The sequence below is a fragment of the Neodiprion pinetum genome, chromosome 2 (assembly GCF_021155775.2).
Source record: "Neodiprion pinetum isolate iyNeoPine1 chromosome 2, iyNeoPine1.2, whole genome shotgun sequence".
Classification (NCBI taxonomy): Eukaryota; Metazoa; Arthropoda; class Insecta; order Hymenoptera; family Diprionidae; genus Neodiprion; species Neodiprion pinetum.
Genome location: NC_060233.1, coordinates 25,207,888 through 25,225,999, shown reverse-complemented (window position 1 = coordinate 25,225,999; position 18,112 = coordinate 25,207,888). Strand labels below are relative to the sequence as shown.

The window sequence follows — 18,112 nt, the reverse complement described above, 5'->3', positions numbered from 1 at the left end:
CTGACCATTCCAACTTTATGACACCTGGAATTGCGTGTTTCCATTTCTCGCGCAAAACATTGTCATTAGGCACCCGGAAGAACGACACCTTTGCATTATCGGCTTTGCGGCCGGTAGTGCAATGAGGAACCGTGCACCGTCTTGGCATTTTCGCCAATTTTTCAAAAATGTATTTTTTCTTTTTACTTAATTCTATTTTTAAGCACAACAAAAGCAAGACACAACGTATGAGAGCACAACAGAGCACAATATACGACATGGCGATTTTGAGGTTAAGTTTGAGAATACGCAGTAGCTGGATAGATCGCAGAGACGAGTAGTGACGGGATTACGATCTAATCCAGTGCTTCCATAAGCGTTCTACCCCAGCCCCCTGACACAGGCTGCTAAAAGTGGTTCACAAAATGTCCCTTGATTCTGCCGCCAATCTCCACCACTAGGGGCGCTAGTAGTTGTCTGACAAGCTTGCGTGCGGTCAGCGAGGGCAGCGATCGTGTCAGAAGTCTACTAGCCTCACGTAGAGGAACTAAAAAACGAGGACAAAACGCATAGGCCCGTATTCATAGTCAGTTCTTAAATTTAAGCACGGTCTTAAGTCCTCGTTTACCATGACTTGAGATAGGACTTCAGGGTCTGAAGACCGTGCTTAAATTTAAGAACTGACTATGAATACGGGCCATACAATTTTTTAGTATACGAGCAGTGGTGAGTGTAGGGGGTCCAGTTCGGGTATTTTCGAAGGTCACTCGACAATAGGTTGTGTGTGTGCGTGGGTTAGGTTCGGGTATTTCCGGATAGATTCAGGCAAGTTCGGGTAGGTTCGGGGATGTATGGTTATGTGTGTGTAGTTTGGGTTCGGGTATTTTCGGATAGGTTCGGCTAAGTTCGGGTAGGTTCGGGATTCTTGACACGGCAGGGGCGGCGGCGGCGGCGGCGATATCTTTATATAATATAGAACGATATATGTTCATTGATATATGCAAGGATACATATCAACATACATAAATAAATGAATAATTACATAAACTGAGGAGTTGAGAAAATCCCGTACAACAAATATTATGTATGCCTAAATTATGCAACGAAAATATAAGTGTCAATCAAATACATGAATCTGTATCGTTTATATTTACCTGACAATATCAAATTTTTTATAGGTGACAGTCGCATCTCGAAGATGCGATTTTTTACGTAACCAACTTTTAGCTGCAAATATTTTTAAAAAATTTTGAACTACTTCATTTTCAGTTCTAATCGTTTCAGGAATGTTCCTACGGAGAAATTTTTGTGCTTTGTAGGGCATTTTTTAAATCATGAATTGAAAAATTCAATGTCTCAAGTTTTGAAAATGACCGAAAATTTCTGAAATATTTTTCTCTTTGCTAGAAGCACGTTGAAGATATGTCGAAGGCCTATTTTAAGAGTTTTCCAAAAATTTGGAAGCGGTAATTGGGTTTTAATTAAGAAAAATTACGCAAGTTCTTGAATACATGTGAAAATGAATAATGAAAATGAATCTATCATGAGATTCGTTACAAATTAACTGAAATGAAAATGAAAGTCTTGTGGGTTCATTTTATATTTTGATAAGCTGTTAACATTGTCGTTCAGTCCTACAACTTTTTGGAAATCTGACGAAACATAACTCAAAAAAAATTTTTACCTTTAGCATAATATTGACGTAAATATCAAACCATATTTTTCTTCTCAATTGTTGAAATGCTAAATAGTAATTATTGTCAATTCATAGTTTCTCAATGTGCTAAAAAGGACGGAAAAATCTGACTTCCACAGGACAAATATTGTAATGTTCAGAATGATATAAATAACATTATTGAAAAATCAACGGCTGTTTGTCAATGACTGATTTTCAAGGGAAATCGTCCGATAGCTTTCAGATTATTAGATCCTGTTTCCAACGCAACATTATCCACAAAGTCAATTTTTATCCTGTCGGCTGTACGTACTATCGTTATCAAAAGGTACTCATAGTTATAATCTGCTACATAGTTATACCTTGCACTGTTGCACATTTGTCTAATTTCGAGAGGTGAGAATTAACTACATTGTTACGTGTCCGAAAGGTGCAGTTGAAAAAGTTTAAGAAGCTGTTAAAAAAGAGACATGTGGTTTGTAGCCACCTGCAATAAAAAGAGTACCGAACACGGTAATCGAAAGTAGTATAGCAAGAAGGTAACCCGAGATTCCATTTGCACGAATGTAAAATTGAACATACAGATCACTTTGTCACAAACCATAATCATCCATATCATATAAAAATATTTTTTCGGAATATTTAGTGTTATAAGTCCGCGTAATAGATTTTTATTGTTGTTAAGTGAAAAATGCGTCAGCTCACAAAGTACAGGCACGTGGCTTTGGAATTTAATATACATGTATCAGAAAAAGTAGAAGCCGGTTGCAAAATTTTTCAGAAGCTTAGTCTTCTGCGTTCAACGATTAGCTCAACTTTGAGAAAAATTACCAGTACTAACTATTACCAACGATATGTTTTGGTTTGCAGAACTATGCAAAAAATCTGAGAAACATCATATAATGAGAAACATCAGAAACGTGCGCTCCACGTATTACTCAAACCTCGACTTAAAGTAATGAAATTTAAACATTTCTAAAATCTCGAAAGACTTAAACTGCTTTCGGTCAATTATATTGACTTCGGTTGCTAACTTTATGGACCTCACACGACTTCAAATCCCCCGTCTGTCAATCAGGTCCTGAACGGTATCTTGCAAAAATGTAAGACGGGTCACACCATTCAGGCGCCGGGTTGCTGGTCGGTGCGTTGGACTCGGGTCCGGCTTCATCTGGACAAGGTTTTCGGCAGTTTCCCTTGTCTGTCGTGCAAATGCAGGTGTTTCTACCTACCACTGCCAACCCCCAGCTCTACTCTACTGTTAATTAAATGTATTGCAAATATAATTATAATAAATAAAGGATTATTATTATTATTAAAAAAACCGTCGATACAAATTTGATGTTTCTACTGACCAATGTACAATGTTTTGTAGAGTTCGGAATTTATAAATAAGGTTCGTGTGGATAAACATGATCAATACTCTTTGCCGCTGTTACTTCTGATCTCTAAGCAGGGTCAAAAATAATAGCACACCAGAAGCAGAATGAAGTACAATAACTTTATTTTCTTGGATCACCGCATATCATGGAAATATGTGATAATACTGGACTAACCACAAAACGATATGCAGTAAATAAATTGTAAATATCTCACGACATACGTGAGATATTTAGATTTTGGCAAAAAATGTTACGGCAAGCCCTGGTCTCCGCTATATTCTGTTCAGACGTGAGAAAAATATTGAAAAAATACGTTCTGGGAATGTAGTTTCGCTATGTGTGTTGTATAGGCGGTCGAAATAGACGTTTTCATCGCCTGATTAATTTGTACATGAAGTGATTTGACGTCACAAGTCTATCACTGCTTTATCAGTGCCAACGCCGGATTTAGTCGGAGGGCAACCTAATCATCCGAGGTACCAAGGCCAACGAGTGCCGCGCGCTAGCACAGCACCTTGACCTAGGAATCAATCAGGTAAGTAATAATAACGCCACCACATAACAAGAAGAAAAACTTGAAAATTGGGCGATCGCCGATCTAAAGTGTGTAGCTGATAATAATTGCTATTTGTCTCTTTCATTTAAATTCACGATCGTGTGATTAGGGAAAAATCCTATAACCTCAGGATCCAAGATTTTTTCTGCGGTTCAAAGTTTTTAAGTTATTTAGCTGTCCTAGAAGTTTTGGGACACCCTGTATGAATTTAATTCAATACCACACGGATTATTTCATTTTTACAATTAATTTCATAAGATACCATAATTTTAGGCCCTGAATATAATAGGCGCCCTTTTCTTGGCCGAGAACACTGATTTTGTTCGCGCTTCGTGAGTAAAATGCTCGTTAATAATAAAAAATATAGGGTGCTGAAGAATATCTCGCCCGGGGCTCTCGGTTGACTGAGACGGCGCTGTCCGACGCAGCTTTTATCTCGAACAAAACCTGTGTCTCTTTAGTAGTTCATATATGCGAATATACTACCGCAGCCGAAAAATGCCAATTTATAATCTCAGGCAGTAGGTATAATAATTTTCTGCAATGTTTCATCATATTGAGCAATATGACTACTCGACAAGCGTTCATAGAGGCTTATTGAAGTTATCGATATTTTTAAAGTGTTTGACGAGAGCTGTGCTGGATTTCTGATAGTCTGTTGATCATCTAAACCGAAGACGTTTCGTAATATTGAACAATGCGTGTGAAAAATTATCTGAAAACTTCCAATTATACCCTGGTGAAAATTTTTACAGAAATTGGAATTTTTTTCTTATTTCGTACAAAATTGTAAATACGCATAGTTTTTCACAAAGAATTGTTAATCTTCTTTAAAAATTGTAGTGTCTTGTAGATTTTTTACTGAAAAAATACAAATTTACATGAAAATCTACAAGTTTTTATTAAAAACTATGCATATTTACAATTTTGTACGAAAATAATTTTGCACAAAATTGTACGGAATGTTCTAATTTCTCTAAAAATTTGAAGTAAATACTAGAAATCATTTTCCTCAGGATATATAGTCGGTGACAATTCACATACCCAATTTGTCAAAACATCTTTGAACCAGCAATTATTGAAAACTTTTTGTGCAGGCCATTACATTTGATAGCCGAAAGTAACCGAACATTAGGTAGTGTCGATTAGGTGACGTTTATAGATTTACACCACGTTGAGGATCGTAATTATGGTAATCCCCAAGTTTTTTAAATGATTTCTTGTAAATTGGAACTAAAAAATCTGTTTTGTAAAAATATTTTAAAACGGATGTCTAAGTGAAGAAATTCATTTTCAAATTCAAGTAGTTTCCTTTTCACTGGCAATATGAATAGCACAAAATAAATATAGTCCACCAATGATTGGAGTCGAGGCAGCAAATGTCTTTACGTTTAATACTGAAAATAATACCTACCTTTAACTATCCTGATTCTATGATATTTTAACCCGACAAAGTATAAAATGTGTCGGTATAAATCGACATGACTTTTCTGTTTGAGAAAAACTCGTAGCCTTCTAATTGAATTAGTGACGCAGCGATATTTTACACAATACAGTGCAGTCGACGGAATTGTTATTATTATTATACAGTATCTACTGTTGTAGCCTATAAGAAGGGGATTCTGTATTATGAGCAGTGTGGCTGACGAGCAGTATACCTAGCTATAATATATAAAACGAGCGCAGTAACTCTCCAGCCAGTCGTAGAATTGTCATATGTTTAGTTGTACGGGTAAAAGGTGTTATTTTTAAATTTGCGATGGATCGGTGGGCAGGAAAAATCGCTCTTGTTACCGGAGCTAGTGCTGGAGTCGGCGCTGCCACGGTTGAGACTCTCGTTCGAGAGGGTCTTACTGTTGTCGGCATAGCCAGGCGAGTGGAGAAGATCGAAAAACTTGGTGAAAAGCTACAGGACGCGAAAGGCAAGCTCTGGGCGAAAAAATGCGACGTCACCAAGGAAGAAGAAATCCTGGAAGTCGTCGAATGGATCAAGAAAACACTCGGAGGCATCGACATCCTCGTTAATAACGCTGCGATGGCTCATTTTGCATCAATTTCCGGTAAGCAGAACGCGGTTTTCATTACTGCAACTAGCTGAGACCATATTATGAAGCTATGCAGTCGTCTATGAACAAATTTTCGAATCATCTAAAAGCAAACTGTCTCATTTTTTGATACAATTAAAGAGACTTGTGTTTTGTGATTTCAATCATGAGTTATTTTTGGTGAAAAAATCGGAGTCAAATTTTTGAAAGTTATTTTTAATTAAATATTTCCACCCGTTATTGGCCGTTCTTGAAAAAATTGGAATTTTTAAGGAGCTTGTGAAATTCCCTATGTATTGCGAAAACATCATCCGACTACACTGACAAGGAAAGGTATCAATAGACTGGGGCAAAAAAATTGACTATTTTTTTTTTTGAAAAATATATTGAGAATATCATTCAGTATGGCAAAAAAAAAATTTCATGAAATTTTAAGCCCTTAATATTAACTTTAAGAGGTCTATCATCGCTATTTTTGATTTTTAGTAATAATTTGATGTTTTACGTCAGAACTGTCGAAATATTGAAGTGAAAAAATTTATGTTCACTTATCCCTTTATAAAATTAAATTCCCTACAAAAAAGATCTGATTATAGATTTTTGTCAGACAAGCCGTTTCCGAGTAATTAAGCCTAATAAATTGATATAATTTCTCGAGAATTAATCGAGAATTAATCGAGAATTAATCGAGAAATTATATCAATTTATTAAGCTTAATTACTCGGAAACGGTTTCTCGAGAATTAATCGAGAATTAATCGAGAATTAATCGAGAAATTACATCAATTTATTAAGCTTCATTACTCGGAAACGGCTTCTCTGACAAAAATCTATAATCAGACCTTTTTTGTAGGGAATTTAATTTTATAAAGGGATAAGTGAACATAAATTTTTTCACTTCAATATTTCGACAGTTCTGACGTAAAACATCAAATTATTACTAAAAATCAAAAATAGCGATGATAGACCTCTCAAAGTTAATATTAAGGGCTTAAAATTTCATGAAATTTTTTTTTGCCATACTGAATGATATTCTCAATATATTTTTCAAAAAAAAAAATAGTCAATTTTTTTGGCCCAGTCTAGGTATCAAGCCCCCCCGATTTCGTTCATTTTAGAATATGCTATTCTTCATCGTAGAAAAAAATAGGGGATACATGTTTTTGCGTTTTTCGAAATAATATCACACAGAAGGTGAATTACCCCCATACACGCGCAACCCAAAACCCATCAAATTGGTACTATTTTGCTTCAGTTCATCTTATTTAATATTACAAAGCTCTTTTTAAGCAACAATTAAGGTACTTATTCGTTCAGATAACATTTGGTTGCATTAATGACAAAAACTATCCTCCCAAATTTCCGACCGCCTTCTGGCAGAGTTGATTTGGCAGTCGTGGAATCTTGTGGCGCCCGGTATTTCAAGGATTTGTGAGATCACTGGAACCGATTCTGACTTTGAAATTTTATATTCATCACATAATGGATAACACGAAAATACAGCAATGTGATATTGTTAGCTTTATAAACCGAATACAATTAATGAGGTAGACAGGGGCGTATTTTATTTCATTTTGCACGAAAAACTCAAAATCACGTGTCACGATCTATTATCTGTTCTTTCAAATGCAAATAATTGAATTAAAAAACATGCAATAGTTTTTTAGTTATAAATAATTCGTAATTTAAAACTTTTATGATTTTTTACCATTTAACCCTTTCGTAATCGGACAGAATGCATTTTTCATTATTTGCCCTAAGAATTATCCTCCAATTGGTTTCATTCAAATATCTCAACATTTTCATGAGAAACTGGAAAACGACCACCGGGGATTTCCAACTTTGGGGGTTGATTTCACTCCTTTAAGCCGATTTTCCGCCGATAAAAAAATACGGATCGCTTATATTTCGATTGAGAATAACATATCCTAAAAATGAAATGGCGGGGGGGGGCACCCCGATACCTTTCCTTGTAGGAGAAGGAATGTCGGGTATTTGACCATTAAACGATAGTAGTAATTTTAACTGTAAAAATAGTTATTTTGTTCATTCTGTATAGTTCATTCGACCATTCTGCACAGTCAAGTTGACTATTTGAGGCGTTTAAAAACATTGTTAATATCGACATAGTTGATCCAGCTATACGTTTCATTAAAATAATACCTAGAATTATGAGTTCGACCGGACTTGAGGACTCTGGCGAAAATAATTTATACGTCAAACTACGAAAAATTGGCGGTCGCAGAAAATCTTAAAAGATTGTAGATAATCGTGAAAAATCGATGAACAAATTTCTATGAACAATTATGAAAATTGCATGTTGAAAGTAGATTTAATTTTTTTCGTAGAATTTCGTAGAAAACCATGTAAATTAACGAACAATTATGAATATTTATGACTTTCTACGAGAAGTAATGAAAATTCCATATTGGAAGTAGATTTAATTTTATTCGCAGAATTTCGTAGAAAACTACGAGTCTTAACGAAAAATTATGAATGCCTACAACTTTTTATGAAAGATGATTTCATTTTCGGACCAAAACATTACAAAGTTATCTGCGTAGAACCGCGTTGCAGTTTATAGAAAAATACTTTCTATTAATAATTATGAAAATTCACAATTTTCTGTGAAAACTAATTACAATTTCGGACCCGAGCCATCCGCTAGATGTCGCATCACTCTCACAAGGAAAACTTGTTGCAGACAACTTAAGTACCGAGCAAAATTTTGGTGTATTTCTGAAGATTGATCTTCTTATCTTTTGAGTACGATCTAGAAGGATTTAGAGAATCTGTCGTATATTTTTGATATCATGTTCTCTCAATTAGGTGAGTCTATTGATAAAAAAACTTAGCTAGAGATACAATAATCTATCAGAAATGATGAACTTTCACAGAAATTATGACCATGCACAGAATTATAGAGAAGTAAAAAAACTGCGATAAATTACGTAAAAGTCTGATACTCTTTGGAAAATTCCACGATGAAACTACGAAATTGTTCGAAACGAAGTAGAAAATCGTAGAAAAGTTTCGTAGTTTGGCGTAAAAAATTTAACCAGGGGAAAGATGCTCCAAGTGCACTTGTACCACTTTCGCATCACGCGATTGGAACTTTTCCAGCTACCTGCAGCTACAATGATGCGCACAAGATGGCCCAGACGGACTTTAACTAGCACAAACGATTGTTTCACTGAAACAGGGCAGTTTCAAGTGTATGAAATCATGCTTAGTTCAAATTTATTAAATTTGGAACTTTTACCCTTTTTGCACAAGCCCTGTCAAATATGAGTTCAAAAATGGCATACTCGATATTCGGATGATTTGCAATTTCTATCTATCGAGGTCTGCATTCGATCATATGGTTCAAGTCAGCTGTTGTTAATTAACTGGCCCTGACTTACTGAGGCACAGTATTATTTTTGAACCCAATATCAAATCACCTTACAGACGGAGATACGGAGGGATTTCGGCGGATTTTGAACGTCAATGTCCTGGCAGTCGCTATCTTCACCAGGGAAGCTGTACGCTCCATGAAGGCGCGTCAAGTTGACGGTCACATAATCAACATCAATAGGTTGGTTTACTTTGTTCTCTGACACTTTGAGGTGAGACTTGGTTGTCCTTGGTTACCTTCTGGTTGACGATAAGTCGTTGACATTTTTTTGCAGTGTTATGGGTCATGGGGTTCCCGAAGTAAGCGACAAGTACAGTCTATACCCAAGTAGCAAATACGCGGTAACAGCAATGACGGAGGTCACGAGGAAAGAGTTGATCAAAGCCAACGCCAAAATCAAAATAACGGTAAGTGGGTAGAAGATGTACACAAAGAAGATTATGAAATATCTCAAAATCACTGAAACCTCGTCCAATCTTGTTAAAGCTTTGAAATCCTTCAGAATCATTTAAATCTTTCTAAAATCTCCAGCATCTTGTAAAATCGTTTGGAATTCAGTAAAACTTCGAGATCTCCGAAATTTTTGAAATTACACGGACTTGCTGAAATCCCTGAAACCTTAATTCTGCAATTAGTTGAAATCGAACCCTGGCGAAAATAATTTCTACATCAAACTACGAAAAATTACCGACTGTAGAAAATCGTAGAAAATAGTAGGAAATCTTAAAAAAGTGTAGAAGGTTGTAGATAATCGTGAAAAATAGTAGTATTTTTCATTAAAAAAATACAAATTTTCACGAAAAATTATTGAAAATGACATATTGGAAGTAGATTTAATTTTCTTCTTAGAATCTCGTAGAAAACTGCGCGGATTAATGAACAATTATGAATGTTTACGACTTCTTATGAAAGATAATTTCAATTTCGGATCCAAACATTAGGAATTTTTGCCTTCGTAGAACCTCGTAGAAATTCATCGAAAAGTACAAACTCCACAAAAAGTTACGAATTTTCACGAAAAATTATGAATATGTATAATTTTCTATGAAAACTAATTACAATTTTGGATCCAAACCATCCGCTAGATGTTGCACGTCTCTAACAAGGAAAACTTATTACAGACAAGATTACTGAGCAGAATTTGGATCTATATCCGAAGACTGATCGTGTCATGTTATAAGTACGATCTAGACGGATTTAAAGAATCTGTTGTATATTTTTGAACTCATCTTATCTCAATTAGGCAAGTATGAGGGGAAAAAACTTAGCTAAAAATACAATGATCCACGAAAAATTATGAACTTTCGCAGGAATTATGACCATAGGATTACAGAGACGTGTAAAAAAACTACGATAAATTACGCAAACGTACAATAATCTACAGAAAACTACGGTTCTGTACGAATATCAAGACCAAAAAGTTAAATAAATTACGCCAATACGATAACCAATGAAAATTAAAATTTTTCACGAAAATCTACAATAATGTACAAGAAATATATCCATTTCTACGACAAATGAACTCAACGGGTTAGAGCAAATTACAAAAATCTACGAACATCTATGAAAAAGTATAATATTTTGCGGAAAAATTCTGTGCCAAAACTATGCACGTCACCGAATTACTCTAGTTAATCGTGGAAATTTTTGTAGAAAAATCGTGAAATGAAATTCGTAGTTTGACGTGGAAATTATTTCCACCAGGGAAATCTATTTAGTCCCATAAAGGTCCTAAAACCCATTAAAATCTTTTATAGAGCATCAGTCCTGGTCTTATCAAGACAGAATTTTTGGCTGTTGCCACCACCGAGGCAGTGGCTGAGGCGGTTTACAGTCAACGACCTACATTGGATCCAGAAGATGTAGCTAACGCCATCGTCTATGCATTAGGCACTCCACCGCATCTCCAAGTATGTACCGATAATAAGATTGCTAATTATTTTCGACTTGCCACTTTCTCAGTTTTCTTATGAAGTATTGTTTCAATGTCTCCATTGCAGTCCGTATGTATACATAATTATATCCACACTCAAAGCTCTCATCTCTTAGGTATGTGAGCTGATATTACGCCCAGTTGGCGAATCATGAACGAATTTCCGGTGGTTATGAAACTGGAGCTGTGACCGCAGGATACTCGTACGGCATGATCGAATGCATTCGTTCCAACTTATAATTTTAACTCGAATCGACGGTCATCATGCGAGCTTATTATGCGAATACGCGGGTAAATCTAGAAACTTGCAAGTCATTGAATACACCCATATAAATATATGTATTGTATGGATTTTGTATTAATAAAAATTTTCGAGAAAGGAAAAAACACAAGCGGATAAATTAGGCCAACTAATTCATTTGCTCATTAATGATATCAAAGATCTGAATTCTTATCATTGTCGATGAAAATGGACGAGTAACAGACATTAGCAAATACGTAAACCAGGTAGTACATTTGTCGAAATTTCGACTATCACTTGACTAAGCTTGGCCAGTATAATCTCAACAGATGTAAAATTTGACTTAGCGTTGGCAAAACGGTCACTATATCTGCCTAAGATGTGATAATGACTGTCAATAAGTCAAAAGTCGAAGCTGTGCCAAACATACATCGACGAATATACTGAAAAATATCAAGTCGAGACAACGTCAAAACAAAAATTATACATCGTATAGAAATCGCCAAAGTGAATGTAACAGGATACGAAAAAATATTTCACAGTTTCGCTTGACTACTTCTGACTACGAGTATATTGACCGTACATTGATAACCTAGCGGACATTCGTGAACGCATGGTTGACATGTACGTACATACCTGGTGAACTCCTGGCTTGAAATATATCCTCAAGGTCCCTAGATTATACAGGTCAAGACACGCGTGTTCCAGTTTTTTTCACTATAACGTGGGCAAAAATTTCTATGCGCGTTCGCCCAAAAAATATCAAACTTACATTACCGCATTAAGCAGTTTTGACCAATTTTGCTCAATTTTTTGAGGTCAAGCTTTAATGAGTTGCTCCCTTAGTGTCCTGACGTTCACGAAATAAATAGAAGCACGCATATATTTCGAGGTTAATCCATAGACTTATAAAGATAGACTGAGCGCTCCTATAAGAGACACTGACAATTACATATAAAGGGTAGAGATATACCGGGAGTACTGCTCTCTCTTTTCAATCGGCGTCATGGTGGGAGACAACGGAGCAGTGGAAGTGGAATAGCTATAGATATAGGCGCATAATTTCGCCTCATTCTCCTCTACCGCCTCGATCCCCGCCACAAATATCGTCAGAGAGAGAAAGAAGTGCTCCCGGCATATTTCTGTCCTTTAAATGTTTGCTTCAAGCGGCTCATAAGAGCGCTCAGTCTATCTTTATAAGTCTATGGGTTAATGTGAGTAAGAAGTTTCTTCTCTGCATGCACGATGTATAAGGAGACTCTAATGTGTTGATGTTGTGTTTACCCTTTTTGAATCCTTGCTTCCGATGAGAAGCCCGTAAGACAAGCAATGCCGTCTATTGAATGATATGCGGATGTGCAAATCATTAATCTACGAGAGAATATTTGTTGAAAGAATGTAAATTCGAAAAATTGGTGATTTCGAAAAATTAACGACGGAGCCAGGAATCGAACCTGGCGTCTAGAGATGCTTGACCGGAGCCTTATTCCACTACAGGTTTACTCCACGGAGGTTTACACCACGGTCTTGCATACAGGCAACGAAGATCGAGTCACATAGAAGTGTACGGCCTGCAGGCTATTTGAAGCAAGAAAAGTTGGGTGCTCGGACGAACTATCACCCCAACAGCTAGGTGTCGCTAGTGGTGCCTTTGCTTTTCGGCTCACGTACAGCGCTCTATACTAATGCGTACAGTGTCCGTGGTTGGCTCCGACCGGCAGTTGGGGTGATCGTGCTAACTCTCTCGCTCTCGTTTGGAGCCATGGTGCGTTCTCTCTCGCGCCCGATCAATAATGAACCCAGAGTGGGGGGTCGGTATGATGTCTGTCATACTTTTGCCGATTTAAGCATTGATTATTTTTATTTTACGTGATCACAAGTACATTCTCGAGAGCTGTGAGACTATTATATCCGAGACAGCCGATTCATGCACTATAATTTTTGCTTCAGCTTTTCTGAATACATAATAGAGATAGTACTATATTTTTATGGATTTCGTGAACCTTGCTCCTGGTATTTCTTTATAGATTTTTCGTCGTTTTTTATTTATTTTTTTTTATTTAAACTTTTTTTTTATTCAATCGAATGTGAGCAACTGCACACAATTTATTAATTGCGTGTAGATACTATCATTTGATGTATAAAAAAAAGAAACAAAAGCCGGCGCGGTAAGAGAGGCGGAGAAATAAGGGGAGGGTCGATGTAGCAGCGTGGCCCCCCACCATGGCTCCACGCCGAGTACAAATCGCCGAGAGCACGAGCTTCCTAAGGCGAGCGTCGGATGGCTATACTGTCGACCGATGGTAGAGCCATCCTACGGATTTACGAGTCGCAGAAAGTTTTGCTTCAAGCGGCCCATAAGCCGTACGCTTCTATGTGACTCGATCTTCGTTGATACAGGTCTGGCAACGAAGCCAATTTTCTACAGAGCGACGTGGTTCTCTTGTTATCCGTGGTTTTTAGTGTTTGAAATAGCCATGTTGTGGCGCTGCTATCTAGGGATGTACGTGGGGTAGGGCAAGGGTAGGAATGAAAATGTGCCACCGAAATTATACTTGAAACGAAGCATATAACCTAAAATCAGCGCGTGCGTCATACTCACGGTCTTACATACGCGTGAAACGCTATTGCGTTTTAAATAAAAAGGTGGTTAAACCATGTGCGGTACCGCGGTGTAAAAAATTATCGAAATTGGTTAACTAATGAAAACAACACCGTTTCTTTAAACAACATACGTTTATTTCATTTATTACCTTCGTAGATTTATTATTCGTACATACACATGAAATTTATATTTTCTTTTCCTTCAAATGAACGAGATTGATATAGATAATTTGTTTACATTTTTTTCTAATATTTAAGTTATAGCCCCGCTTGGGGTTTAATCAAGCTTGGTGGTTTATTCGGTTAGGTCACCGCCTAAATTAATTCAAACGCAAGCGATGCAAGTATTCCATAACTTGATAAGTAAACCATAAATTTCGATAATGACTGCTGTAAATAGGAAACGGAGACGATACTCTTTGCCTCTAGTCTCCATACATATATAATTCATAATAATTATATCATACTAATATTTATATTAACTACTTTCATTCTTAACGATTCATTACTTGCAATAACAATAATAATATTATTATTAGGTTGGCGCTGCATTGCGCACGCGTTGATCATCCATCCCTCGATCAAAACGCCGGCCTGGCGGCCACGAAGTGAGATAAATAACCGGCCATGAAATGAACCACCCCCACTACCTTCGTTGCCAGACCTGTATGTAAGATCGTGGTTTACACCGTGTCATATTTGCTCTACATGAAAAGCATTCATTGTCATACGAAACTTTTGCCGCATTCTCACTGATTTTTTTGCCCACGCGTGTCTCGGGATGCTGTAACCAGAGATGAGTAGGGAGATCTCCAACGCTCGGCTTTTCGTGATACCAGCTAGATTGGAGCGTCGACGTGACACCTAGGCGGCCACGCACCGAAGGTGGCCCATTTCCGACCTGACACCTAGGCGGCCATGCACCGAAGGTGGCCCACAATCGTGTATATATAGATATACTCGGTCCCTCGAGCAAGTGGTTGCCAATCGCATCCTTGTCCCCGCTCGCACAGATGTTTCCAGGAATGCAAGAATTGGGATTTTTTTGTTTCAGTTATGAATGTCAGCGAATAAAAGTATCTCCAGATTTGATAAATCTTGGAATCAATTAGCGGACGCAGAACCAAATTAATTAACTATTCCCAGTCCGAATACTTTTTTTTTTTTTTTTAATATATATTATTTTTTTATTGATATGAAAATATGTGACGTCTGGTATTCTCGAATATTTGTGCACGCAGTCTATGGAAAAATATACGAAGCCAGCTCGATAACATTTATGCAAAATGTGCAATGGGCAAGTGGTTGGGGGAAATTTTTTTTTTCTCGAACTGAATCTTCCAGAGAAGCATCAGCGAATTCCAAGCAAGCTCCATAAACATACCGAGCAAACACGCGCTCGCGGACGTAGCTGTGGTGTGGCTGAGTGGATACCACATGAGGATGAATTTTCAATCACAGGTTTTTGCGCGAAGTTTTCCTGTATTTAAGTTAATTACTGCTGCCTTTGTTATAATACTGCATTCAAGTCTTAAACAAAACACTAAAAAATAAGTTAACCACTTAATGTAAAACAAAATGTTAGATCGAGCTTAAAATTTAAGCCGGAGTTACATAAACTAAGATAATTACAAGTGCAACATTGTAAATATTGTACATTTATTGTTCACCTAAATAAATATGGTTTCCTCCTCAAAAAAAAAAAAAAATGAGGATGGAGTGATGCGGGACACGGGTTCGATCGCAGTTCACTCTTTTTATTTTTTTTTAAATTCAATCCCGGCTTTTGTTTTAGTATTTTCGGAGAGAAAAAACAAATGAAAGAAAGAAAATTTCCAGAGCCGGTCGATTTTTTCCTTCTTTCCTTTTGCTTTTTGTTTTACTGAACCCACCCTTTTTGTAGTGGGGGTAACCCAGAAGAGAACAAATAATTGACACAATAAAATTCCGAGTGTGAATCGATTTGTTCCTCGTTTTTGGCGCCTCTTTTTTAATAAGGAAAAGTTTTGACAGTAATGAAAAATAGAGATTACTAAAAACAAATGTATTGTTTTTTAATAACACCGGCCCACAAAAAAAAAAAAAGTGGTCTGTACTTTTGACCGGACCTACCTATCTTTATGTATTTTGACGCGCTGAATCCGAATCTGGAGTCAGTTTTGCCCGTACACCCTCAAAATTTTGAGTAAATTGCAAAAGACCATAAAAATAGCCAAAAATTAGCAGTTTTGGTAAGAAAAAAATTTGTGGAACTATAGACCAAGTATGATTTTTATGCATTTTGGTCCGCTAAACCCAAATCTGAAGTTTATTCAACCATAAGCCTTTTAAAATTTAATTGGGTCAGTGTTATTAAAAAACAATACATTTGTTTTTAGTAATCTCTATTTTCCATTACTGTCAAAACTTTTCCTTAATAAAAAAAAACGCCCATTTTATATCAGTCTTGACGAGCATTTCTTAGGAATTTTGAGAGATGCGAGATCGGAACGACAAAATTAATTCAGTAGCAACAATGTATGGACCCCTCTCCTCTTCGGATATTGACAGCCAGTTAAGAGGCTTCACAGTGTTCAGTTTAATGCCAGCAGCTCTCGAGGTATCAAGATGGTAAGTGAATTACATAATTATTTTACATGCATGCAAAAACCGGCAGGTTTGACGCTCGTCTATTTACTTTATAGAATAAAAAGAGAAAAAATGGGAAGGACCTGTAGTCGTATTTTATACTTTATTTAATTTTCCTTGAATTGTCAAACGTTTTTATTTTTGATTGTATAGGAAGAAGATGTGTGGGGAATTCCATTCTAGTGCCCAAGAATGTAGTACACATTTTCGATCGTTTTAACTTTTTTTTTTTTTGGGAAAACATGTCCCTCAATTTCCAAATTTCCTTAATTTTTTGGTATTCAAATCGATTCTTAACAATTTTGCGCACAGGTGGGATTTCTTTAATTATTTTTTCCCTAAACCTGAGGATATTTCCTATCTGAGATCACTGTCGATAGGCGAGATTCCGGAAATCATTAATTACCTTTTTTTCTAATTAAAAAGAAAATCACATAAGTCACATCACTACTTTTCTAGCAAGTTTTTTTTCTCATGCCGGAATTGGAGTTGCTATTTATTTATTCGGTCATAAATTTCTCTATTATTAATGGATTTCAATTTTTCTGAAATCTAGAGGAATGCCAGAAGGCCTGAATATAGTTCATACCATTTCATTCTTTTTTTTCAAGTTATTCAAAGATCCAAGAAAACTAAAAACTTGCGAAAACTATAGTAAATGTAGAGATCCCATTATCGTCTCGTGCTTAAGAATCATATTTTTAATTATAAAATCAGTGTGAATTTTTTCAGAATTTTGAAAGAAGCGTTTTCGGAATTGGTTTTTCAATTTTTTTCTATTTCAGTGGTGGCTAAAGAAATCTGCAAAAAATTCCGACGCTGTTTTAAGTCGATTGAAACCGTGGTTGCAACATCATACCAAACAATTATCAAAAGCGAAGAGGGTGAGGTACATGGGTTGCAAATTTGACGTGGAATGCCCAACATAAAATGTATATGTATTAGGATGGTCGTTAAACGGATTTTTTACGTTAATGGCTTCGAATACAAAAAACCATCTCTCATTTTTTCAGATTTTCATTTCGAGCTCTTAGTGGCCTTATGTGATTTTCTTTTTAATTAGAAAAAAAGGTAATTAATGATTTCCGGAATCTCGCCTATCGACAGTGATCTCAGATAGGAAATATCCTCAGGTTTAAGGAAAAAATAATTAAAGAAATCCCACCTGTGCGCAAAATTGTTAAGAATCGATTTGAATACCAAAAAATTAAGGAAATTTGGAAATTGAGGAACATGTTTTCCCAAAAAAAAAAAAAGTTAAAACGATCGAAAATGTGTACTACATTCTTGGACACTAGAATGGAATTCCCCACACATCTTCTTCCTATACAATCAAAAATAAAAACGTTTGACAATTCAAGGAAAATTAAATAAAGTATAAAATACGACTACAGGTCCTTCCCATTTTTTCTCTTTTTAATCTATAAAGTAAATAGACGAGCGTCAAACCTGCCGGTTTTTGCATGCATGTAAAATAATTATGTAATTCACTTACCATCTTGATACCTCGAGAGCTGCTGGCACTAAACTGAACACTGTGAAGCCTCTTAACTGGCTGTCAATATCCGAAGAGGAGAGGGGTCCATACATTGTTGCTACTGAATTAATTTTGTCGTTCCGATCTCGCATCTCTCAAAATTCCTAAGAAATGCTCGTCAAGACTGATATAAAAT

The 18,112-nt window shown here is 36.3% G+C and overlaps 1 protein-coding gene across 1 annotated transcript; it reads left to right on the top strand.

Moving 5' to 3' along the window:
- The first annotated feature begins 5,229 nt into the window (after positions 1 to 5,229).
- On the top strand, positions 5,230 to 14,511 carry LOC124212050 (farnesol dehydrogenase-like). Its single transcript, XM_046611756.2, has 5 exons — positions 5,230 to 5,652; positions 9,087 to 9,213; positions 9,308 to 9,440; positions 10,791 to 10,943; positions 11,083 to 14,511. Exons 1-5 carry the CDS (start codon positions 5,352 to 5,354, stop codon positions 11,119 to 11,121), a joined length of 753 nt encoding a protein of 250 aa, XP_046467712.1. The 5' UTR covers positions 5,230 to 5,351; the 3' UTR covers positions 11,122 to 14,511.
- Positions 14,512 to 18,112: the final 3,601 nt, after the last annotated feature.

Bases quoted from the DNA above. Each gene is read 5' to 3' on its own strand.
- LOC124212050 (XM_046611756.2), top strand. From the start codon at position 5,352: ATGGATCGGTGGGCAGGAAAAATCGCTCTTGTTACCGGAGCTAGTGCT. The intron at 5,653-9,086 runs GTAAGCAGAACG...ATCACCTTACAG, and splicing joins TCATTTTGCATCAATTTCCG to ACGGAGATACGGAGGGATTT. The intron at 10,944-11,082 runs GTATGTACCGAT...CTCATCTCTTAG, and splicing joins GCACTCCACCGCATCTCCAA to GTATGTGAGCTGATATTACG.